Here is a 27,610-nt window from a genome sequence, read left to right as displayed (position 1 = left end):
GCCCTTAAAACTGAATTTAGCTTGTTTATTAAATGGATGGATGGATTTGTATTTAAAAAGAGATTCATAAATAAACTGGGAATTTTAAGCTTTACACCATTTAAAGATGTCATAAATGTTGATTTAATTTTTGTTTAATTAAATCGACCAAGTATGTGTTTTCTAGAATTTCTTACACTTATAAAATTTAACCAAAGTGTACTTAAACAGTGGAACCTCGGTTTGCGAGCATAATTCATTCTGGAAACGTGCTTGCAGTCCAAAGCACTCGTATATCAAAGTGAATTTCCCCGTAAGAAATAATGGAAACTCAGATGATTCGCTCCACAACCCAAAACTATTCATATAAAAATGATTAATACAAAATATAAAGTAAAAATACATAAAAGAAATTAACCTGCACTCTACCTTTGAAAAGAATCATGGCTGGTGTGAGTGAGTTTCTAAACTCTTGTGGGATTCCACCCAACGGGACGACATGCGGAAGAGCGTCCCAAAGCAATCGCAGTCTCCCAGCGCTGTAGCAGTTTACTGTAAAAAGGGAATCCGAAAAGATCGCTGACATGCTATAAGCGCCTGCTGTCGATGGGTGATCCAAGGAACAAGGAACATTATAAATGCACAGGGCACAGTACTGCTTGGCCACGACCCTGCCTGACTGCTGTATCTGTGTATAAGAGAGTGGCATATCCCATTACAATAAATAACCGCACTGTTGCTGTTTCAAGCTGAATAAAGCTGGTGTTGTTAAAGTACTGAGACTCAGCTTCGTGTTTTGGAACGCAAGACGGGGACTCGCACATCACAGCACACACGTGCACACACACACACACACACACACACACACACACACACACGCACACACACACAATGCTGTAGTAAGAAGTATGCGCTCGTACAGGTGTTGACTATATGAGTGAGGCATGCCGACTCAGATGGAGAATAGGAGACGATTGCCCATGAGAGAGAGAGAGAGAGACACACACATACACACACACACACACACACACACACGAGAGAGACAGAGAGACACGCGCACGAGAGAAGAACCATCAGCTCAGTTGTGATCACATGACACTCCGCAGACAAAGTGTATCCATACTACTCGTATTGCAAGACCTCGCTCGTTTATCAAGTAAAAATTTATGAAAAATTTTAGCTCGTCTTGCAAAACACTCATAAACCATGTTACTCACAAACTGAGGTTCCACTGTATTTTTTATCCAGAGTATGAAATGTATATTATATATGTATATATTATACAAACCAGAGCGCACATTAAGATCTCAAGATGCCGGTCTGCTTATGATTCCAAGAATTCATAAAATAACAGTGGGAGGTCGAGCTTTTAGGTACAGGGCCCCTAAACTGTGGAATGGTCTGCCTGCTACTATAAGAGATGCCCCTTCGATCTCCGCTTTTAAATCCCGGCTGAAGACTCACTACTTCAGTTTAGCATATCCTGACTAGAGCTGCTGATTAACTGTACAGACTGCATCTCTGTTGTTAGTCATTAGTACTAAAACAAATAACATGATAGTTCTAATTTGATACTAACCCTCACCTATTCTGTTTCTCTTCTCGGTACTCAGATGTGGCACTTGGTGCCATGGCCCACCTGCCAAGTTGTTTTGTCTGCCTAAGATAAAGTCATCCATAATGGAGGATCGCAAGTATCATGGGGTAGAGCGGCCCTTTCATTGGATTGGCTGGCCCAGTGCAGTTTCAGCTGTGGAAATGCCAACTGGGGGAGGCAGCTTGATGGCTGAGGTCTCCAGGACTCAAAACAAATCCAAATCATATTATGTGATATCATCTACTGTTAAATTCTGCTTCATACTTGTAAATGTTTTATTTTTTATACTGTATTGAGGATTTGTTCTGTGTATTGTATTATATTAACCCCCTTCTTTTTGACACCCACTGCACATCCAACCACCCTGTAAAGGGGTCTCTTTTTGAACTGCCTTTCCCAAGGTTTCTTCCATTTTTTCCCTACAAGGGTTTTTTGGGAGTTTTTTGTTGTCATCATAGAGAGTCAGGGCTGAGGGGTTGTCAAGAGGCAGGGCCTACTAAAGCCCATTGCAGCAGTTCTTGTTTGATTTTGGGATATACAAAAATAAATTGTATTGTATTGTAAATTGTATATTTAATTAATGGTTAATAGGAAATGATGCACTCTGTTTGCTGTCTTACAACTTTGGATATGGTGCCAAAATTTATCTCTGTTGAGTTTGCATGTACTACCCACTGTTTTGGTACTAACTATAAAAGTATCCTCATTTAAGTAAGTGGGTGTATGTGAGCATACTTTTAAATACTTTTTTATCTAATGTTGTTGTAAATCCAATGACTGTTTGGGGTTTTTTAAGTTATTATCTAGACTGGCTTCTAAAAAATCTGCATGCTAGTGGACTGATTTTACTTTCAAATATTCTCCCTTAATATATTTACAAGGGGTGAAGAAGAATTTATATCATACTCATACTCATTAGTTTGTTCAGTTTGGGGTTTTATATTTACTATTTTACTTGATCCGGAGGGTTTTGTCAGAATTTCATTTTTTCTTTCCCTACTAAGTGAATATTTCAGGTATACCTTCTGACCATTTCTCCATTTTTTAAATCGGTTTTCTTTTATTGCAAGGGTGTGAGGAGGAGGAGGCAAAGCCTTTCTCCTAAGCATTTACCACAAGGCAGGGACAAGTTCTAATGGGATGTTAGTCCATTGCAGGTTAGAGTCATGTACACATTTACACTTAGACATGCAGAGTCAAAGAAAGCTAATTACAGTAACCCAACAGGCATACAACAACAACGGCAATTTATTTCTCATATATCCCAAAATCACACAATGAATGCCTCAAAGGACTTAAACAGGCCCTGTTTTTTGACAGCCCCCACCTTTGACTCCCTAAGAAGACAATAAAAAGACTCCCAAAAAAACTTTGTTGGGGAAAAAAATGGAAGAAATCTTGGGAAAGGCAATTAGAGAGAGAAACACCCTTCCAGGTAGGTTGGGGTTACAATGTGGGTCAAAAAATTGGGTAAATACAATACACAAAACAGAACACAAGGAATCCTCTTCACAGAGCTAGATGGCCAATCTATCAATGCCATCTCAGAAATATAAAACAATGGCACAAACTATTTTGTTCTTGCTGATAAACCAAGTGTGGGCACAGAGTAATGAGATAACTCACAAGGCAAAATCTATACTAATAAAAGGCAAAGCCCTCACTCCCTCACTCACTCACTCACTAATTCTCCAACTTCCCATGTAGGTAGAAGGCTGAAATTTGGCAGGCTCATTCCTTACAGATTACTTACAAAAGTTAGGCAGGTTTCATTTCGAAATTCTACGCGCAACGGTCATAACGGTCGACAACGTCCGCCATGTTGAACTTTCTTATTTATGGCCCCATCTTCACGAAATTTGGTAGGCGGCTTCCCTGCGCTAACCGAAACCAATGTACATACTTATTTCGGTGGTATGATGCCAATGTCGGCCGCCATATTGAACTTTTCAACGGTCTTTGTTACTTATGGGCCCATCTTCAAGAAATTTGGTACGCGGGTTCCCAACGCTAACTGAATCCTACTTACGTACATATATACGTCCATAGCCTGCAGCTCTGTCACCGTGTGAGGCGGCGTTGGGTCCCCCATCCCAACGCCTCCCACGTTGTTGGCTGCATGCCTATATAAGGCCGTCTGCCGCCCTGGTCTCTACATTCCCTTCCTTGCTTCGCCATGGGATTCACGTCTCCCTGCTGATAACTACAGCCTTTTTATTTAATCCACAGCTTCTCCGCTGTTTTATTGTTCGTTTATTATGATTGTAGTTATTGTGTAGGTATTTTAGACTTACTTTACATTGTTCAGGTATCCATTTCCTTTATCGTTCCAACCTTACCCCTATTAACATGTCTATCGAAGGCATCACCATCGATCAAAGAACTGTCACTTACCAAGTGGTTTCCATGCCCGGAGATGGCACCTACCTTTTCCATTCTCTTTGTTACATATTGCACGGCCATATCAGGCTCACTCTTGATATCCGGAGGAACATTGTGTCTTATGTATGGAATGACTGGGACAGGTTCAAGGTGTGGAGTGATGGCAGTACAGGAGATAATTATACTACACAGGAGGCCTATAAGAGTGAAATGCTTAAGCCCTTCACCCTTCATCCTTTATTTTTCTAGTACAAGAATAAATTGTATCACTAACTAAATGCAGAAGTATCACATATGAGGATACAGATTTGTTCAAATACATCAAAAACAAAGAACAAACTATAATGCGCACATTTAGAGACTACTATAAGTCCTTATATTCTATTGAGCTTAAAGAAGACAAGACACAAAATAATGCATTTCTGGATGCATTACAGATACCACAACTAGATACTCTCAGTGCAGAGGAATTGGAAAAACGTCTGGCAATATCAGAATTACAAGATGTTATTAACTCACTTCAGAGTGGGAAAACAGCAGGCCCTGATGGCTACCCTGCCGAATTTTATTATAAAACTAGCAAAATACCCGCGCTTTGCAATGGCGAAGTACTGCCTTAAAATTTTTATTAAGAAGAAAATTAAACCTTTTTAAACTGAGGGAAAATATACCAATAATTATTTGTTAAGGATCTCTTTGTATACCACATTGTCAGTTCGGCCCTCCGGTTTGTAATATGACCAAGCTGTGCACTGAGCTTAGTCTTGAGCATGCAACGTACAGTTGGCCATGTGAACAGTAATCTTGTCTCAAATCTCACAGCTTGGATTGCTGCTGTCATAATCGGTTTGAGTTTCATGGTTTGTGTCAATTACGACAGTATTTGCAGGACTTGTGTTGAAGTGACATTCGGCATCTGTCAAACGTTGTAAGCACACAACCGGTTTCATCGATAACTTCACATCCAGCTTTTGAGAGTTCATTAACATCAAAGTGTCCACTAATGAAATCGTCACCTGTGAATCTGTTTAAGAGGCATTGGCGGTTGTCGAAAGGTGTAAAATATTTGGCCATTTTGGTACACTTGAAAGCGACAACCGAACAATTCAGCAGCAGCCATCAACTCACATGCAGAACCATAGGTGAAGGGCTTAAGCTTTTCACTCTTATAGTGCTCCTGTGTATTATAATTATCTCCTGTACCGTCATCAGTCCACACCTTGAACCTGTCCCAGTCATTCCATACATAAGATACAATGTTCCTCTGGATATCAAGAGTGAGCCTGATATGGCCGTGCAATATGTAACAAAGAGAATGGAAAAGGTAGGTGCCATCTCCGGGCATGGAAACCACTTGGTAAGTGACAGTTCTTCGATCGATGGTGATCCCCTCAATAGACATGTTAATGGGGGTACGGTTGGAACGATAAAGGAAATGGATACCTGAACAATGTAAAGTAAGTCTAAAATACCTACACAATAACTACAATCATAATAAACGAACAATAAAACAGCGGAGAAGCTGTGGATTAAATAAAAAGGCTGTAGTTATCAGCAGGGAGACGTGAATCCTGTGGCGAAGCAAGGAAGGGAATGTAGAGACCAGGGCGGCAGACGGCCTTATATAGGCATGCAGCCAACAACGTGGGAGGCGTTGGGATGGGGGACCCAACGGCGCCTCACACGGTGACCGAGCTGCAGGCTATGGACGTATATATGTACGTAAGTAGGATACAGTTAACGTTGGGATTTCTTGAAGATGGGCCCATAAGTAACAAAAACCTTTGGAAAATTCAATATGGCGGCCGACAGTGGCGTCATACCACCGAAATAAGTATGTACATCAGTTTCGGTTAGCGCAGGGAAGCCGCCTATCAAATTTCGCGAAGATGGGGCCATAAATAAGAAAGTTCAACATGGCGGAAGTTGTCGACCGTTATAACCGTTACATGTAGAATTTCGAAATGAAACCTGCTTAACTTTTGTACGTAAGCTGTAAGGAATAAGCCTGCCAAATTTCAGCCTTCTACCTACACGGGATGTTGAAGAATTAGTGATGAGTGAGTGAGTGAGACAGTGAGGGCTTTGCCTTTTATTAGTATAGATTCCAATTAAGCTAGCTCACCTTTTATTAGCAACATTTATAGAAGCTAGAGACAATAAAATTCTACTTCAAACTTTTCATCAAGCTTTAATTACCATCTTTCCTCAGCAAAATAAGGACTTATTACAATGTGCATCATACTGACCAATCTCACTTTTGAATAATGATGTTAAGATGCTCTCCAAAGTCCTAGCTAGAAGGATTGAGGACGTTCTTCAATTGGTAATATCACAAGACCAAACTAGATTTAATTAAAAGCAGACACTTAGCTTCCAATCTTCGACGGCTATATAATGTAATATATTCACCATCAAAGTCTAATGCCACAGAGATGATATTATCGTTGGATGCAGAAAAAGCATTTGATATGGTTGAATGGAACTACCTTTTCACCATTTTGGAGAAATTTGGATTTGGTCCGAACATCTGTGCTTGAATCAAACTACTGTATACCAATCCAGAAGCTTCAGTTTGTATTAACAACATTAATTCAGACTACTTCAAACTAGAATGTGGTACTAGACAAGGGTGTCCCTTGTCACCACTGGTTTTTGCAGTCGCCATTGAGCTCACTGTCAAAATGCTTATAAGATAAAAAGGGGATTATCAGAGAAGGACTTGAACAGAAAATGTCTCTGTATGCAGATGATATAGTACTGTGTGTATCCAATCCACAAAATACTGTGCCTGTAGTCCTAACAGCACTAACAGAATTTCAAAAGATTTCTGGTCTCAGAATTACTTTGAACAAAAGTGTGCTCTTTCCACTGAATTCTCAAGCACAAAATATTAGATTGGACATCTTCTCTTTTATCATCACAGATCAGTTTAAATACCTTGGGGTAAATATCACAAATAAACCTAAAGCTCTTTATCAACAAACTTTTGCTGTCTACTGGGAAAAAATTAAGCAAGACTTGCATAGATGGTCCACCCTTCATCTCACTTTAGCTGGAACCATTAACATTTTCAAGATGAATATCCTTCCTAAGCTTCTTTTTCTATTTCAAAACATTCCAATATACATCAATAAATATTTTTTTAAGAAATAAGATTCAACCATAACTTAATTTATTTGGAATTCAAAACATCCATGTATGCAAAGGGCGACCCTACAAAGACCTAAGGCAGAAGGAGGCATGGCTCTACCTAACTTTCAATTTTATTACTGGGTGGCGAATATGCAACCCTGGACATTGACACAAATAGATTAACAGACACAGGCTTTATCAGCAATAGAAATAAAATACTGCATTACTTCATCATATTCCTTGCTTTATACCCCAATAAGTACAAGTCGTCTCCAATATACTAACAACCCAATTTTGTTTTACTCGCTCAGAAAATGGAACCTATGGTGGAAGTATTTTAAGATAGAGAAGCTTTTATCTGTGGGACCTCTTCACGAGAACCACCTTTTTTCCATCCATCCATTTTCTAACCCGCTGAATCCGAATACAGGGTCACGGGGGTCTGCTGGAGCCAATCCCAGCCAACACAGGGCACAAGGCAGGAACCAATCCTGGGCAGGGTGCCAACCCACCGCAGACCACCTTTTTTGCACCCTCTCAAATGTATGCAGTTTTTAATGTCTGGAAAACATTTGGGATAAAATCACTTCGAGATCTGTACGTAGACAGCGTCTTCACATCCTACAAACAATTACACTCCCAAATTTAACTTTCCAGCAACACATTTCTTACATTACCTTCAAATTAAAAACTTTGTTGAACAAAACATGCCGGATTTCCCCCACCTACCTCTATTCCAAAAAAAATAGTGATCAGTCTTGAGAACTCAGACAGCATATCCGTAATATATAAAAATATTTTACAGTCCATCCCTTTCAGAGATGCCAGACTACATTGGGGAAGGGATAATCTCACTCAACATCTCAGAAAAGGAGTGGAAGGTAGCAATGCACATAATTCACTTGAGCTCCATATGCTTAAAGCATATAATTATTCAACTTAAAATTTATATATCAAGCACAACTGTCTCGTTTAAAATTGTCCAAAATGTTTCAAGATCCAACCTGCGAACGTTGCAATCAAGTCCTAGCCTTTTTGGGTAATATGTTTTGGGCCTGCACCAAATCACATAATTTTGGACCAAAATCTTTAAATGCCTTTCAGACAGCTTTGGTGTCACAATCCCTACCTAATCTACTAACAGCTGTGTTTGGTGTACTTCCAGATGGGCTTGCAGTGGAGAAGGACAAACAAACTGTAATTGCCATTAAAGCAGTATTGGCATGTAGACGTATCTTACTCAACTAGAAGAATGCAAACTCACCTCTTTTAAGTCATTGGGTAACTGATGTTATATATTATCTAAAATTGGAAAAAATCTAAATCTCACTTAGAGGATTTGTACAAAACTTTTTCAAAACTTGGCAGGATCTACTCAATAACATTTTAGAATAAGCATTTAGATCGTGGAAGTGGATTCTCTCCCCTGTTTTGTATTCTATTTATTTTGAATAATTTACTTATTTACATATTTTTACTATTATTAAAGTTTTACTCTACTGGCCTAACTCTCTTTCTCATTGGTGGGGGTTAATTTGTTTGGAACCTAGTTTTGTTAAACTTGACTTGCTTGTATGGAATGTTATTGGATTTTAATAAAATTAGTAAAATGTTAAAGAAAAAAACAGAAATGAATTAACGTAAATGAAAAACAAAAATATTTATCCATCAGCTAACTGTAGAGCCACAGCCAGATTGTAGAAAAGAAGTCAGACAAATCAAGTACAGTCAGGGTCCTTGAAACCATCCATCCATCCATCCATTTTCCAACCCGTTGAGTCCGAACTTGTCCAAGTAACTGCATTCTACAGCTGAGTCAGTGCTGGGCCGGCAATCTGATGAAAGGACCCTTCTACCCCATGACACCGTACTCCTTTATTTGAGATGACTTTTCCATGGGTAGGAAATCATTTGGCAATAGAGCAGTTTCACCAGGTGCCACATGAGGATGCAGAGAAAAGAAACAAAATAGGGGAGGGTTAGTAGCTCTACTAAGGTATGCTAAACTGCAATAGTGTGTCTTCAGCCTGGATTTAAAAGCAGAGATGGAAAGTATTCCACAGCTTTTGGGGTCTGTAACTAAAAGCTGGACCTCGTACTTTTATTTTATAAATCCTTGGAATAACATGCAGCATGCTATCTTGAGAGCTCAATGTGCATTCCGGTTTGTAAGGAATGATAAGTTCAGATATAGTACATAAGGAGGGCCTTGGCCATTTAAGGCTTCATACTTTTAAGATGGTGTGGGGGTCCAGTTCAAGTGACATATTAAACATTGGCAGTGTTGAATTTGCTTGTTCTCCCCATACTAGCATGCACATTATCTGTATCCTCCAGTTCTGCCCCATATCCATAAAGATCATGAATCAGGAACAAAATGACATAGACATAATCAGTGTCTGTGTAAACTCCAAGCAGACAGTAAATGGGCCAGAGTTGAGTCCATGCTAATGGAGTTAACTACCACACTGCCAAGTCATCCTATATGTATGCTTATGTGAATCTACATTATAAACTTTAATTTCTATTTACGCTTAAATTCTTAAGCAAATGCTTACCAAGTTATTTTTATGGAACCTGCAGTATGAAATACTGATATGTACGACAGGATTGGATTACTGTTCAGAACACTTTGTGTATTTCACAGTAGTCTCTGAAATTCTCAGATCAGTAGCATTTTTATCTAATTCTTCTATGTAAAACATTAACCAGAAAATGATTGTACTAATGGGGCATATATTATGTCTATTCTATTTTTTGTTAATCAGTTTATTTTATAGTTTTGTGGGGAGTTCGATTCTACCACAGCAACAGCAGGTAGAACACAGTATCCTGGTCCATATTAAATACCAAACAGTGGTAAACTGCATACAAACATAGAATCTGCAATTTGAGTTGATATGTTTTTTCATTGTTGCCAGCATTCATATTGCTTACCAATGTTCTCTTTTAATAGTCTGCTTGTTTTTCAGGTTGCCAAGGGTGACAGTACTTCATGAATACATTGGCAATAGAACATTTGAGGTTTCCCCCACCTCAACTATAAGAGACATCAAGCAGCTCATCTATATAGAAACAAACCTTCCTGTACTCGAGCAGCAGCTGTCACAAAAAGGAAAAGAGGTAAGTACAAGTATATATTTCTCAATAGTATGGACTGATAACCACACAAGTTAGTCTGTTACATTAAAACCAGATTTACATTTCTTCTGATATGCAACATAATGAAAAGTTTCATGTCTGTTTGTCCCAAATAAACTTACAATTTCTCTATTTCATTTTGATTTATCGTGGCTGGTCTTTTGTATAATTTTGTTCAATCATTACCATTAACATAGCATACTGAAATATGTAATACCAGAATATCTGAACAGCTGATTGCCTTTTAGAGTTAAAGCTAAAACATATAATAAGTTCTCAATAAAATGATGCAATTTTTAATGAGGCAAAACCTTAAGTATGTGTGTGTCAGGAACTGGCCCTAATTCTTTCTTATGCTTGTCTTCTGCCCCGGCCCATCCATATGCATCTGATTTTTAGCAACAGTTATTGTTCAGCAGTCACATGATGGGGAGCAAAGGAAATAAGGAGTGTTTGCGTATTAGCTTTTTCAATAATTATAATCTATAGCTGTGTGTCCTATTGTATTTTAAAAATTCATTTTTTTGTATTTTATGAATTCACTGTTTTTGATTCATCTTTTGCCTTTAGAATGAACCTTTGCATTTTTTGAATGTGGTCAATGGATTTGGTATTTTGAATTTTTTAACTGGATCCCTTGTTTCTCAGTTTTTTGGAATTTCTTATTTAATTATGTGATTTTATAATAAAACATTTCTTACCATTTCATCATTACTGTATTCATGTGAGATATTCCTTTACTGCAGGCTGTCCTGTGATTTATAGGGCAGCATACTATATTACAGTCCAGCTACTTTTTTTTTTCCTGCTCCAATTTCTATGAGTTGGACGGCAAGTGTCAATGTGTAGTTTATCGATTATTATTTTTATACACTATTTTATCTTATGTTTAAGCATTGTGTAGGTGCACACCATAACATTCTATCCACAACTGTTTATCTTTTGTAATTTCAAAGAGATACAAAACAACATATTGGTAGCACAGTTCCAACTACTAAACAAAAGTGTGTAATTGTTAAGCAATACACACATGAATTACAAGTGACTGACGTGCAGTTTGAAAAGCTTATTTTTCTTGCTGTTTCTGGATGATAAATAAAAAGAAAAGTAGTTCCACTAGTGCTAACCCACTTACTGTGGGTTACACTTTTACTATTATCTGAATTTTTTTAATCCTTTCCTTTAAAATGGGCCAGAAAATGAAAAATCAGTTATTGAAATATTTTAAATGGGAAAAATAATAATCCATTCCTAGCCTATCAGGAATCCTCCCACCAATTTCCCAAATATTGTGTCCGTATTTTCTCCATGATATACAATAGTGTTGAAGAGTTTAAAATCACCAAAAATGTTCATGTTTTTGTTAAAAATGTATTCCTTATTTTATCAAGGCACCATTAAGTGAACTGAAATCTGCAAACTTCAGACATCCAAACAAGGTGGGCTAGACAGGAGTAAGTGGTGTGTAGTCATTTCTGGGTTATTTGTGTGTTCTATGGATGTTCTTTGTGATTGTAAGAGAATTCTGTGAGAATTTGATTTCTGTACTTGTGATCAATAGCAAATAGACAGATCCATATACAGTATATATATATATATATATATATATATATATATATATATAAAATACTGTATATATACTAGCAAAATACCTCAGCGGTGAAATACTGTCTGAATATTTTTATTAATAAAAAGTAAACTTTTTAGACTGAACGAAAATATGTAAAAAATTAATTGTTAAGGATCTCTCTGTATACCACGTTGTCAGTTCGGCTCTCTGGTTGTAATATGACTAAGCTGTGTGCTGAGCTCACTCTTGAGCATGCAACATACAGTTGGCCATGTGAAAAGCAATCCTGCCTCAAATCAATGCCAACCTTTTGTAGTGTTTGTCCCTGAGACTTATTAATTGTCATTGCGAAGCAGAGCCTTACTGGAAATTGAACGCGTTTGAATTGAAATGGGAGATTAAATGGTATAACAGGGATGCGAGGAATAAAAACTGTGTCACCTGAAGCACTGCCAGTAAATATAGTTGCTTCAATTAGGTTGTTTTGTAGAGATGTGACCGTTACAAAGTTTCGGTGGTTGTAAGTTTCTGCTTCCTTGGCGAAGTTAAGTAAGCGAAAGAAGACACCGCAGTGAACACAGAAGAGAACCCGTGGATTAAATAAAACCTACACAATAACTGTAACAATCGTAACAAATGAACAATAAAATAGAAGAGAACCCGTGAATTAAATAAAAGGTTGCTTCGTTGGTGAAGCAAGGAAAAGGACTTTCTTATATGTCGTTCGTTTTTAAAACAGTGCAGAAGCTCTGAGAAAGCTGCTTCCTACGCAAAGTAAGGGAACGACTGAAGAGACGGCGGGGACGCGGTAAGTGTTTGGCAAGGCAGCTGAAGTGCTGCATTATGGGATCTGTAGTTTATTGTGTTACCAGCGCTTCATATACCCGGGCCATTAATAACAATAATACAGTATATAAAATGATCTCACGGGCCAGATATAATTACGCCGGCTGGATGTTGCCTGCGGGCCTTGAGTTTGACACATATGGAGTAAATAGAACTTGAAAAGATATATTTTTTAGTACATCGAGCCCGCGTGCTATTGTGGTTTTGCTTGCATGCCTCAATAAGTCATCCTCCCCTCGCTCTTACTTTTTACCGTTCATCTAATGAATACACTGAGTATGGCTTTACCAAAACAATCATTGATGGCGAATAAAGTATCCATTATTCGAGTATGTAGATCGGGTATATATACATTGTGGGCCCGGCGGACGCAGGAGGGGCGTGAGGAGGGCTTGTGCCTCCTCCACCGCGAGGCGTCCGTCCTGGTTCTATTGGGAGCCACGGGTCGAGGGCATGGAAGCCCTACCCTGTAGGGGGCCCGTGGTTACCGCCAGGCGGCGCCCGATGCAGTTCATCCCGTGTGGCCCTCGGCGGGGATGGAGCCCGGCCGGGGCGCCTTAGAGGACCGGAGGAGGCGTGTGCCTCCTCCAGAGCAGTGGGGGCGTCCGTCCTGGTTAGACAGGGGCCTGGGTACAGGGCTTGGAAGCCCAGCCCTGTAGGGACCGTGGCCACCGCCAGGCGCCCCAGTGCCTGTTTATTCCGGGAGCCCGGCACTTCCGCCACACCAGGAAGTGCCGGGGGGAAGACGACCGGCGAGACACAGATGGCTTCCGGGTGCACGGCGGCACTTCCGCCACACAGGGGTGTGGCGCTGTTAAGATGCCGGGGAAGCAGCTGGAGCCCATCCGGCTCCCCATAAAAGGGGCCGCCTCCCTCCAGTCAGTGGTGGAAGTCGGGAGGCAGAAGGACTGAGCTGGAGAGAGAGGGCGGGAGGCGGCCAGGACAAAGGCAAAGAGACTGTGGGCCCTGGACTTTGGGGGAATCAGTGCAAGAGGCACTGGGGGTGCACGTGAGCACAACCATTGTAAATAGTGTAAATAAAGTGTGTTGGGTGAAAACATGTCGTCCGTCTGTCTGTGCTGGGACCAGCGTTCACAACATATATATATATATACCCGCGTATCGCAGCAGAGACGTAGTGTGTTAAAGAAGCTATGAAAAAGAAAAGGGAACATTTTAAAAATAACGTAACATGACTGTCAATATACAGTAATTGTTTTGTGAGTTTTACTGAGTGTTGCTGTCATCAAGGATTTGATTATCATTATTTCTTTCAATCAGGTTCGTATTTGTAGGATGTGTTGTGTTCAAGTTACATTCCGTGTTTGTCAATCGTTGTAAAGATGACAGGTTTCATTCATCGATTTGTTTCTTACTGCATCAATAAACAGCTCGTCTTCTTCTTTATCTGAGACCCGACACACTGCATGCACGGGTTTTTTTTTTACACTGTCTTCCTTTAGCGGGACATTGACTTTTCCACCGTGTGCTTTGTTTCCACAGTAGCTGCATTTATGAATATGCTTGTATGTATCAGACGGTTCATATTTTTTTGCTGCCTTTTCAATTGTGTAATTCATTTTTTGTTCAGCGCTCTTTGGAACTGTTGCTTTTTGTCTGTGCACTGCATCAGTTCACGTGAGCCGCTCGGTGTACATGCTTCGAAGTTTCCCAGCTGTGCTGGTGCCATGTCGTGCTATGTCCATGGCTGTATCTAATTTTACCGAAGTCCCGGCACTTAAAACTTTCTCTCGCAGTTTCGCTGAGTTTGTGCCAAACACCACCCTGACCATCTCATCTTCCTCTGCATAAGCACAGTCCTTCACCCGTGAATATTTACCCGTGGCAGTTTGCTATTGGATTGCCGCTGACGGATGGCCTTATATAGGTAGGCAGTAAATTACAAACGCCAGCGGCAGCCTGTCTATGAACTTAATTTAAAGTTTAGGTTTACACCGTGCTTTGTTTCCAAAGTAGCAGAACTCATGAATATGGTTGTATATGTCACTTTCGCTTCGCTTCTTATTGTTTAGCTGCCTTCTCAATTATATAATGCATGTTTTCTTCAGCGCTTTTGGGCCTCTTCCTGGTTTTCTACGCACTGCGTGATTACGTGGGAGCGTGATGATGTCACACGAAACTCCGCCCCACGGGTTTCAAGCTCATCTCCATTACAGTTAATGGAGAAAACAGCTTCCAGTTATGACCATTACGCATAGAATTTCAAATGAAACCTGCCCAACTTTTGTAAGGAAGCTGTAAGGAATAACCCTACCAAATTTCAGCCTTCTACCTACATGGGAAGTTGGAGAATTAGTGATGAGTCAGTCAGTCAGTGAGTGAGTCAGTGAGGGCTTTGCCGTTTATTAGTTTATTAGTATATATAGATATATATATATATATATATATATATAGATATAGATATATAGATATATATATAGATATAGATATAGATATATAGATATAGATATAGATATAGATATATAGATATATAGATATATATATATATATAGAGATATATATAGAGATATAGATATATATCTATACTAATAAACGGCAAAGCCCTCACTGACTCACTCACTGACTGACTGACTCATCACTAATTCTCCAACTTCCCGTGTAGGTAGAAGGCTGAAATTTGGCAGACTTATTCCTTGCAGGTTTCATTTCGAAATTCTACACGTAATGGTCATAACGGTCGATAACAGTCGACAACGTCCGCCATGTTGAACTTTCTTATTTATGGCCCCATCTTCACGAAATTTGGTAGGCGGCTTCCCTGCGCTAACCGAAACCAATGTACGTATTTAATTCGGTGGTATGATGCCACTGTCGACCGCCATATTGAACTTTTCAACAGTCTATGTTACTTACGGGCCCATCTTTAAGAAATTTGGTACGCGGGTTCCCAGCGTTAACTGAATCCTACTTACGTACATATATACGTCCATAGCCTGCAGCTCGGTCACCGTGTGAGGCAGCGTTGGGTCCCCCATCCCAACGCCTCCCACGTTGTTGGCTGCCTGCCTATATAAAGCCGTCCGTCGCTCCAGTCTCTACATTCACTTCCTTGCTTCACCACGGGATTCACATCTCCCTGCTGATAACTACAGCCTTTTTATTTAATCCACGGCTTCTCCGTTGTTTTATTGTTCGTTTATTACGATTGTAGTTATTGTGTAGGTATTTTAGACTTACTTTACATTGTTCCGGTACCCATTTCCTTTATCATTCCAACCGTACCCCCATTAACATGTCTACAGAGGTGATCACCATCGATCAAAAAACTGCCACCTACTGAGTGGTTTCCATACCCGGAGATGGCACCTACCTTTTCCATTCTCTTTGTTACATATTGCACGGCCATATCAGGCTCACTCTTGATATCCGGAGGAACATTGTGTCTTATGTATTGAATGACTGGGACAGGTTCAAGGTGTGGACTGATGACGGTACAAGAGATAATTATACTACACAGCAGCACTATAAGAGTGAAATGCTTAAGCCCTTCACCTATGGTTCTGCATGTGAGTTGATGGCTTCCGCTGAATTGTTCGGTTGTCGCTTTCAAGTGTACCGAAATGGCCAAATATTTTACACCTTTCAACAACCGCCAATGCCTCTTAAACATCTTAGATTCCCAGGTGATGATTTCAGTAGTGGACACTTTGATGCTTATGGATGTTTAAACTCTGAAAAGCTGGATGTGAAGGTATTGATGAAACCGGTTGTATGCTTACAACGCTTGACAGATGCCGAATGTCACTTCAACACAAGTCCTGCAAATACTGTCGTAATTGAAGCAAACCATGAAACTCAAACTGATTATGACAGCAGCAATCTAAGCTGTGAGATTTGAAACAAGATTACTGTTCACGTGGCCAACTGTACGTTGCATGCTCAAGAGTAAGCTAAGCACACAGCTTGGTCATATTACAACAGGAGGGCCGAACTGACAATGTGGTATACAGTGAACCCTCGTTTATCACGGTTAATCCGTTCCAGACTCTACCGTGATAAATGAATTTTCGCGAAGTAGGATTCTTTATTTAGAAATCGAATATTTTCGCAGTTAGAGTATAGAAAACCTGTTTACGACCTTCTAAATACGTTTTTTAACATTATTAGAGCCCTCTAGACATGAAATAACACCCTTTAGTTACCATTACACTCGTATTACTCAATATATTAGACAAAATAAGAGAAAATAAGACATATTAGATGTTACAAATATCATATTACTAGGCGCACTCGCCTTTTAAGGTGACCAACTTTTATCCTCAATTTTTGTGCGCTCCATGTGTACATCAGGCATGTAAGTGTAAGGAATGAGAACATCAAAGTGACCATTCATAACATCTCCCGAAAACCTAACTTTATTTTTTATCCCCTCAAGTGCCTGTTCAAAGTCGTACAATGTCAGCCCGAATCTGTACCGCTAAAGACGGAGTTTCATGCACTAAATAAGCTATAGATGAGAATAAGCAAGCACCATCTCCCCTGATATTTACTACGTGGTGAGGCATTTGTACTCCATCAACATTAATTATTTCCAGAGACATAATTTTGTCTATTTTTCCAGCACATCGCGCACAAAAGCAAGGGAACGATGAGAGCACCAGAACTCTGCTCACATCACGTCGCTTCATACCTCAAGCCGCAAGTAGTAAGTCTGTAATAAGTGGAATACCGCTACGCTTTGCACTCACGGGACGGAAGGACAATCCCGAATGCTTTTATATAGTAGATTATTGTACTGTACATTTAATTGCACACAACCACTAACCTATGAAGGCACGACCTCTGTAGGAGAGTCTTCAGAGGTGGTGCAGTATCTTCAGCAGGTGCGTTGTTGTCTTCAGTGAAGAAGTACTAGGAGTAGGCAGTGGGTGTCTGGGTGCGGCTGAAGAACATCTTGATAGGCAGTTGCTGGCGCTGTCTTTTCATATGCATGAGGAGGCTTTTGTAGGGTATTGCCATCTTTAATCATATCACCTTCTCCTGGATAGTAAGCATCTTCCTCCGGCGCTTAGTTTTATTGTCGGAAGGCTTAGAAAAAGCAGCACATTTAGGAGCCATCGTAGGGCTTAGATAAAAGTTCTCAGAAAGTGCATGCGTAGTGACGTAAGCGTGTATGAGAAAAAAATCGTGATAGAGTGAAGCCGCGAAAGTCGAAGCGTGATATAGTGAGGGATCACTGTACAAAGAGATCTTTAAATAATTAGTGGCATATTTTCCCTCAGTTTAAAAAGGTTTAATTTTCTTCTTAATGAAAATTTTAAGGCAGTAGTTCGCCGCTGCGAAACGCGGGTATTTTGCTAGTGTGTATGTATATATATATATATGCGTATGTATGTATGTATTTTGCTAGTATATATGTATATATATATATATATAATGTATGTATGTATGTATGTGTATATATATATATATATATATATATATATATATATATATATATATACACACAGGTATATATATATTTTGTGAGAAGAAGAGACAAGAGACATGGCAAGGGTTGGGGCAGCCACCCGTTTAATTTGGTATCCTGGCTGCAAAAGCAAACGATTCATGATTGAGTCAAGTTTACACGACAGAGTCCAAAACATAACTGCCTCCCAGGGAAAAGGTGTGAGGCCTTATAGGATATTTGGGGGGAAGTGATGTCACCCTTGGGGGGCCGGGACTGGAAGTGATGTCATCCTCTGGGCCAGAACTGGAAGTGATGTGTCCCGAGTCGAGGTGGTGGCTCCTGGTGAGATTTCCCGGGAAAGGCCTGCAGGGAACTTAGAAAGACCGTCAGTGTACAGGGGCAGATGTATTATCAGTCATCTCTAAGCCTTTAAGCTGCCTCCTATGCACACGTGTGTGACTATATATATACTGTACTGTGGTAGAATGGGGGCTCTCTCGCTCCCTTGAACCCCTGTCCATGACTCCAGACACCAGGTAAAAGTCCAAATTCTGACTTTATTAATCTTCCACAGTGCACAAAGCACCCTCTCCTCCACAATACTCATAAACCCATAACAAAATACACAATAAATCACAATAATCCAATCCTCCAGCTCCCAGACGCGTTGCCACCCTTCCACCTAGCTCAGCTCACGTTCCCTTATCGTCACGTTTAGGAGGGATTCTGACTTAGAGGCGTTCAGTCATAATCTCGCAGATGGTAGCTTCGAACCATTGGCTCCTCAGCCAAGCACATACACCAAATGTCTGAACCTTAAGATTTCATTATAACAAAAAGAAAAATGTTTTGTATGTCATCCTGTATTGCAATACAGTATATTAATTTCATGCACCTCTGATAATAACCATTCTGAATTTTTCTATAATGGACCAAAGTTTCATTGGTGTACTATAATTATATACTATTTTTATGCTTTTGTTAGTCATGTATACTAATCCACATTGTTAAATATATATCTATCAGATTATGCACAGATTCCCCATTTGTACAGGGAAAGACTAGAAACGGTGTTTTGTTCCAAAATTTTGTCAGTTCCCCCACCTTGGGCAGCACCGGGTACCTGTGCTTGTGTTTGTCAAGTATTTAAATCCACACTGTTAAATTTATGTCTATCATATTTTGCACATATTCCCCAATTGTACCCCATTTCATTCTGAAATTTAGTTGCCAACCAGGATAGTTACAGGTACCCTTGCACTACAATATATAAATTTATATGAACACAGAAATTAGTTTACAATTTTTTCGTCATTCCCAATTATTAGGTTTATATTAAAATATAAAATGTATGTGATCTTTTAATTCTTGAAAATCTTAAATTTTGTGTAAAATGAGAAGTTAACAAATTGTTGTCAAAATAATTGTATGCCCTTAGTTAGTGAACTTCTAACTCATTATCAGTTCAATTAACAGTTTTGCATTACAATCTATAAAATGTAATAAGAAAGTTTTAGGAAATGATGCTCAACATGTAGACTTCATGACGGTAGTGCCTCCTCTGTGATGCCATCTAAATATTTAAAATAAAATAGACATGTTTCTGTGAAGAATAATATGTAGAAGTAATTTTATTTTAGAATAATAGGATTTTGAGAAAAAAAAGCATTTGTCTTCTTTAATTTAAATTTTATCTTTTCATTCTTCTCAAGATAGCTGCAGTATTTTACTTAAAATATTACCATAATTACTGTTGCATTCTGCTTATGTTTAATAATTTGCATTGCTGAAAATCCTTTGAAATACAGTATTGGCTCCATTGCATTTCTAGCTATTACCCACTGGTATCATATACACATATAAATCAAAACTAAAATGCGACATTTGGTCTGTAAACACTTTCATTGTGCCTTTCACTAAAATACATAATAATGACAGATTATATATCTGTAGTTCTTGTAAGATTATTGATTTTCCTAGATATTTAACTAGTGACTTGGTTTAAATAAGTGCCATCACTTAGGTTTTGTTTAGCTGGAAGATCTTGTCAATTAGTAGTTATAGCAATTGGCACAAACCATTGCCTGGTTTCTTTTTGCATTCTGCTTTAATAATAACTGGCTAAACTAAGAAACGTTGGTGGTGTGCCATACTCTAAAATATGTGTAGATTTTATCAGCTTCATACAGTGATTTTGAAGTGTTACATATTTTTGTAACACTTCAACTAATTTTTACAACACTTCAGCTACAATGATGTGTAAGCAGGAGAGGTGCCAGGATTTTATGCAGCTTTTTTTTGTTCCAAAGCACACAGATTGAAAAGAGTAGTTTTGAACAGAACTTGTTTGAAAATATACACTAACCAATGGTGATGAATTGTTTAAATTATTGTAACTTTTTTTTACAAAGGCCTTGGGTATGTAAAGATGACAACATTTTTCAGATATTTAAATGAAATAGATACTAAACAGCTAAAAACCTTTTAATTTCAACAATGTTTTTTTCTGTTAGAAGTATTTATGAACTATTCACACATGAGTCCATGTTATAGTCAAAACCTTCCTACCTCCAAGACAAACTTTAGGAGGTGTTATTGTGAGAAGAAAATAAATAACCAGGAGGTGCAAACATAAGGCTAAACACTGTGAGGGACAGAAAAGGGATCAAAGCCAGTATAGTTAGAGAGACTGAGCAAACCAGAAACAAGGACAAACCAGAGAATCAAAGTCAATGGTACAAAGGAAATTCAAAAACTGAAATGAAATCTCACATTTAGACTACTTGTTTAAAAACTGACTGTGCTAAAGTCTTCATTTGTCCAACCGAAATATAATAATATAAGTCTCCTGTGTCATGTGAACAATGAATGGGAAAAATAAAATGAAATAAAACTTTGCACAAATACATTAAAACAAGTGCAGAGTTCCAAATATAGATTCACCTTTAAAAAAAAGAAAAACAAAATACCCCAAAATGCACATAAAACCATGTACCATTACACCAGTAGGGCCTATAAAAAGTAGTTGTCCTTGGAGGTTTCCACTTTTTTTTGTTGCACAACATTAAATCACAGTTGATTTAATTTGGCTTTTTTGACACTGATTAACATAAAAATACTTTTTAATGTCAGAGTGAAAACAGACCTATGCAAAGTGGTGTAAATTAAGTATAAATATAAAACACAAAATAATTGATCTCATAATATGACACAACCAAAAAGACTGTTGTGAGTTAGTATTATGGCGCTTCTGAGTCACCTGTAACTAAGTAATACGACAAGGTATATTTTGAAAGCTTCATATTATTCAACAAGGTACACACTTAAAGTCATCCTTCTATGATTTATGTCAATGTTTTGCATTAATATGATTAAAATATCAGGGGTATTAAATGTAACACAAAATCTATCCATTCTTTTCAACCTTTGCCCACAAAGTTCCTGACCATTTGAGGTTAAGTATTATTGTTTGTTTTTTTTTCAGTAAAAAACGTGTGTGTGTGTGTGTGTGTGCGTGTGCGGGGGTGTGTGTGCTTGGGGTGGGGGTTCTTTTATTTAGATGATCATACTTTTAAAAGATGAATTGCCAATAACAGACCTTTTAAATGAGTTTTATTTGTGCAAGAAAGGCAGGTGTATTAGATGTACGAATAGACATTACATTTGTTTCATCAGTTCTATATCTAGAAAAGTGTGAATCTTTACATATATTAAATCTGCAATCAGTTTGCAGTAGCTGATATTAATTTGACATATCTAATTATATAATACTACTTTGTTTTTAGGCATTCTTTAAGAAGAGTTAAAGTATATTTGATTTAAAGAACACATGAATACTGAATACGCAAGTGCACTTTCCACAGGAAGTGGCTTTGGTTTTGGTCTACTTAGTCACGAGGCACAGTTTAGCTAACAATCATTTTTTTGTGTTACTTTACTAAAATAAGCATATTAATCAGGAAAGTTATGTTAAGCTAGAAAAATATACAGAAGGTAAGGAAAGATGAACGGCATATGGTTACATTCATTTGTATTATTGATTAAGAATTTATATTGTACAGTATTGCATAAAGTGGGCATTCCTGACATTTCCATATATTCTATTCCCAATAAGTTGCTAATAAGGTGCATATTAGCATTGTGTTGGACAAGAATGGCTCTCTGCCTTTTGTTCTGAACTAATAAAAATGAAAGTTTTTTGAAGTGAGGGCAAATCTATTTTTTTTATCCTTATTGTTTAAAGAACTATTTTTTATCTTTTAATCCACTTCTGGCAATTGCTTTTTATTAAAATGTGTACAATATATAGTGCATGGATTGCAGTTGCCCGAGCATTATAAAGCTGATTTAAATACAATGTTGGTATTGACATAGTCTCTTTTTCACATCAATTCCAGTTGCATGCAGTTTGATTTGATTATAGTTGTCATTGCATACATGGATTAGCTGGCATCATGGCCAGGATGATGGTTCTTTGCATAGCTGGGAAGCCTTTACAGTGAATGGACAGAGGGAAACAGCCTCTCGGGGCCATGGGCTCTCCCAGTGTGATAGGTGGCAGTGTCTCTGCACCTGCACACTCTTCTTCTTCTTTGCTTTCTACAAAAGCTGTTTGAAGTAAAAATAACATTGTCCAAATTGTAATAAGTAAGTCCAAGCTAAACAACTCATTTATTTTGCTTTTATGCAGGTGGATGATTTTCTTTAGCTTCTTTTGTCTGTTTATTTTCCAAGGGTGAAAATAAAAATGGAAGATCAGGTTTTACAGCCAATCATAGCATTAAAACTGCTTTTGTTAAAGTAGTAGGTGTCTTAATATACTGTACAATGCTGATATAAATAATGTGTCTGTATTTATTCTTTTAGAACTGAGTGTGGATTTTAAGTCCACAGATCACAGTATTAATATCCACTGTCTAAAACAGAAGTATGACCTTTCTGACAGTTTCTTACACTGAATTCACTATAACTGAGAGAAAATTTAGTTTACTGTTAGTAAGAACTACATAGTGTTGTGTACCTTAAGGATCAGCCCATAGTACATTACTTTTGCCATTATACATGGCCCCATTGGCATAAAAAACACTATCCATGGCTATGCAGTGTGATAACTGGGTTGCCCACAATCTTTACATCTCTTGATCCCGGGTCATCATTAGTTATGAAACCGAGATCGATCTAGTGCAAAGAGAACTGAAACAAGCCAGGTTGGTAAAAAACAAGTGCATTATGCAGTTTTATTTAAACACTATCCAAAACAAAGTACATTTCAGCTTCTTCAATAAATGAATAATTCAATAAAATCTATTGCTCAGTGAAGATAACAAAATCAATTAAATAGAAGTAGTAAGTAATCTAAAAAAAAACAAGGATAAAATCAATTAGGATCAGCCCTTATCTCCACAGCAGTGTTGCTTTCCCTCTGTCTTGTCTTGTCCCACTCAGCTATAATCAATGGGGTAAAGATTTTGGTAAATGGAGTCCCTCACTGACTCCCTGTCCTGACCATCTTCCTTTGGTGTCCACTGAAACCCACTGAGCCAGACTCGGTCTTACTGCCTTCTCTGTTGGCATCCACAGGATCCCTAAGAACATCTGATCTGTCCTTGTTCTTAAATACTCCCCTGGAGTATTCCTCACACTGCACCCTCGTGGGGTTTCCCCTGACTGCTTTGCAACTTTCTATTTGCATTGCCTCCCATCCAATGCTGTCCTGCCTTAAGCAATCAAATTTCCTTTCTTTTTCTCTCCCCCTTTCTATCCTAGTCAGGCTCCTTTTATACTCTTTGGGTACAGGTGCCGTGATTATTACCCATCAATAAGGAAACTGGTTTAACTAATCGCACATTTCTTGCAAACATGATTAGCCAACATTCTCTGGGGCAGCAAAGCTGTGCTGTGTTTTTATTTTTAAAAATCCTGCAATGCCATGGACCCCTAGCTCATTTTACCACATGCAGATGACAAACACCTGTACATGTCAGTTGCGCAGTATGACTCAGAAGCTCTTAACCCCATTACTGAATGCCTGCATAGGGGCACGCAGTTAATAAGAGGTAATATTAATAAATTAACAAGGAACTTTTACTGATGAGCTAAAGTGAATCAACTGGAATCTGATGAGGAGATTTTTTTAAACTTCAGGTCTTATCATAAGTTCTAAACTTTACATCTCATATTAACCAGGTTACAAAAATGTTTTTCAGTTAAGAAAAATAGTGTGAATTCAATCATTTCTATCCATGCTGGACACTAAGAAGATGACAGGTACAGGTATTTTTTTGTAAAGCACATTTAATGCACATTCAATGTATACAATGTGCTGTATACAGTACTTATAAAAGATTTGTTATTGTTATTTTTATAAAGATCAAAATCAGGATATCTCCTCTACTTTATTTTTGAGTTTATATTGCATGTATTGCAATCAGCACCTTGCCTACCTTCTAGGCATCAATGTCTGCCAGTCAATAAATATTGCTTTGTCTCTCCCTCTCTTCATTTGACTGTTTTGTAAAGTAAAGACAAAGCTCAGTTTTTTTACTGCACAAATCACAAATCATAACAGATTATGACACCTGTACAGTACATGTGTATATTTACATAAATCATTTTATGATTTACATCATTTGTAATGGCTCCAAAGTATATATTTGCATATACAGTACTTGCTTTTTGATACTGTGTGGGTATTTATTTTTTTTACAATTACCAGCATAGTAAGTACTGTATTTGTGTCCAGGAACTTGTATTTTGCATTTAATATTATTTAAAATCTCTTTGACTCCTCTCTCAGCAGCATTAGATAGGTACAGATGTAAAGGTTTGGGCAACCTTGTTAATAGTCATTATTTTCATGTATAAATCGTTGGCTGTTATGATAAAAAATGTCAGTTAAATATATCATATAGGAGACACACACAGTGATATTTGAGAAGTGAAATGAAGTTTATTGGATTTACAGAAAGTGTGCAATAATTGTATAAACAAAATCAGGCAGGTGCATAAATTTGGGCACCGTTGTCATTTTATTGATTCCAAAACTTTTAGAACTAATTATTGTAACTCAAATTGGCTTGGTAATCTCAGTGACCCCTGACCTACATACACAGGTGAAGACTATAATGAGAGAGTATTTAAGGGGGTCAATTGTAAGTTTCCCTCCTCCTTTAATTTTCTCTGAAGTGTAGCAACATGGGGGTCACAAAACAAAACTCAAATGACCTGAAGATAAAGATTGTTCACCATCATGGTTTAGGGGAAGGATACAGAAAGCTGTCCCAGAGATTTAAGCTGTCTGTTTCCACAGTTAGGAACATATTGAGGAAATGGAAGACCACAGGCTCAGTTCAAGTTAAGGCTCGAAGTGGCAGACCAAGAAAGATTTCGGATAGACAGAAGCGACGAATGGTGAGAACAGTCAGAGTCAACCCACAGACCAGAACCAAAGACCTACAACATCATCTTGCAGCAGATGGAGTCACTGTGCATCGTTCAACCATTCGGCGCACTTTACACAAGGAGATGCTGTATGCGAGAGTGATGCAGAGGAAGCCTATTCTCCGCCCACAGCACAAACAGAGCCGCTTGAGGTATGCTCAAGCACATTTGGACAAGCCAGCTTCATTTTGGAATAAGGTGCTGTGGACTGATGAAACTAAAATTGAGTTATTTGGGCATAACAAGGGATGTTATGCATGGAGGAGAAAGAACACAGCATTCCAAGAAAAACGCCTGCTACCTACAGTAAAATATGGTGGTGGTTCCATCATGCTGTGGGGCTGAGTGCAGGGACTGGGAATCTTGTCAAAGTTGAGGGACGCATGGATTCCACTCAGTATCAGCAGATTCTGGAGACCAATGTCCAGGAATCAATGACAAAGCTGAAGCTGCTCCAGGGCTGGATCTTTCAACAAGACAACGACCGAAACACTGCTCAAAATCCACTAAGGCATTCATGCAGAGGAACAAGTACAACGTTCTGGAATGGCCATCTCAGTCCCCAGACCTGAATATAATTGAAAATCTGTGGTGTGAGTTAAAGAGAGCTGTCCATGCTCGGAAGCCATCAAACCTGAATGAACTAGAGATGTTTTGTAAAGAGGAATGGTCCAAAATACCTTCATCCACAATCCAGACTCTCATTGGAACCTACAGGAAGCGTTTAGAGGCTGTAATTTCTGCAAGAGGTGGATCTACTAAATATTGATTTGATTTATTTTTTGTGGTGCCCAAATTTATGCACCTGCCTGATTTTGTTTGAACAATTATTGCACACTTTCTGTAAATCTAATAAACTTCATTTCACTTCTCAAATATCACTGTGTGTGTCTCCTATAGGATATATTTAACTGACATTTTTTATCGTAACAATCAACGATTTATACAGGAAAATAATGACTTAACAAGGTTGCCCAAACTTTTGCATCCCACTGTATTTTACACAGCTGGTGCCAGAGAAGAATTTGTAAGGGGCACTTGAAAATATGAGTAAAGAGATGATATTTTGGTGGCATGGAGGTTACTGGAGGCTGTTTGGTTACTGGAAAATTTACTTTCACTATAAATACCAATGAAAACGGAAGCACATCCCACTATTGAAATTTATTATTAAATAGCAAAATACCTGCGCTTTGCAGCGGTGAAGTACTGCCTTAAAATGTTTATTAAGAAGAAAAGTAAACATTTTTAAACTGAGAGAAAATATACCAATAATTATTTGTTAAGGATCTCTTTGTATACCACATTGTCAGTTCGGCCCTCCGGTTGTAATATGACCAAGCTGTGCGCTGAGCTTACTCTTGAGCATGCAACGTACAGTTGGTCATGTGAACAGTAATCTTGTCTGAAATCTCACGGCTTGGATTGCTGCTGTCATAATCGGTTTGAGTTTCATGGTTTGTTTCAATTACGACAGTATTTGCAGGACTTTTGTTGAAGTGACATTCGGCATCTGTCAAGCATTGTAAGCATACAACCGGTTTCATCGATAACTTCGCATCCAGCTTTTGAGAGTTTAAACATTCATAAACATCAAAGTGTCCACTACTCAAATCGTCACCTGTGAATCTAAGATGTGAGGTTGGAAAGTTCAATATGGTGGCTAACAGTGGCATCATACCACCGAAATAAGTACGTAAATTGGTTTTGGTTAGCGCAGGGAAGCCACCTACCAAATTTCGTGAAGATGGGGCCATTAATAAGAAAGTTCAACATGGCAAACGTTGTCAACCGTTATGACCGTTGCGTGTAGAATTTCGAAATGAAACCTGCCCAACTTTTGTAAGGAAGCTGTAAGGAATGAGCCTGCCAAATTTCAGCCTTCCTCCCACAGGGAAAGTTGGAGAATTAGTGATGAGTCAGTGAGTGAGTGAGTGAGTCAGTGAGGGCTTTTATTAGTATAGATCACATAGATTGTTTATTTCATAAATTGATATTTTATTATCCTGTTACTATCAAAGTAATATGGTGGAATATTTGACTTCCCTCAAAAATTTTTACAGGTTCAAAGATCACCAAGACAGCAGATTAATAAACATTAGTGCAA

At 38.4% G+C, this 27,610-nt stretch overlaps 1 protein-coding gene across 1 annotated transcript in view; it reads left to right on the top strand.

Moving 5' to 3' along the window:
- LOC120523819 (sacsin-like) overlaps positions 1-27,610 on the top strand; it is an 85,437-nt gene that overhangs the window by 40,500 nt on the left and 17,327 nt on the right. Inside the window, exon 2 of the mRNA XM_039745448.1 lies at positions 10,066-10,216. Within this exon, the coding sequence (XP_039601382.1) occupies positions 10,066-10,216 (151 nt within the window). The remainder of the gene's footprint in view (positions 1-10,065; positions 10,217-27,610) is intronic.

The sequence above is a fragment of the Polypterus senegalus genome, chromosome 2 (genome assembly GCF_016835505.1).
Source record: "Polypterus senegalus isolate Bchr_013 chromosome 2, ASM1683550v1, whole genome shotgun sequence".
In the NCBI taxonomy this organism is placed as follows: Eukaryota; Metazoa; Chordata; class Cladistia; order Polypteriformes; family Polypteridae; genus Polypterus; species Polypterus senegalus.
The sequence above is the reverse complement of the archived record's forward strand: the minus strand, read 5'-3'. Positions and strand labels throughout refer to the sequence as shown.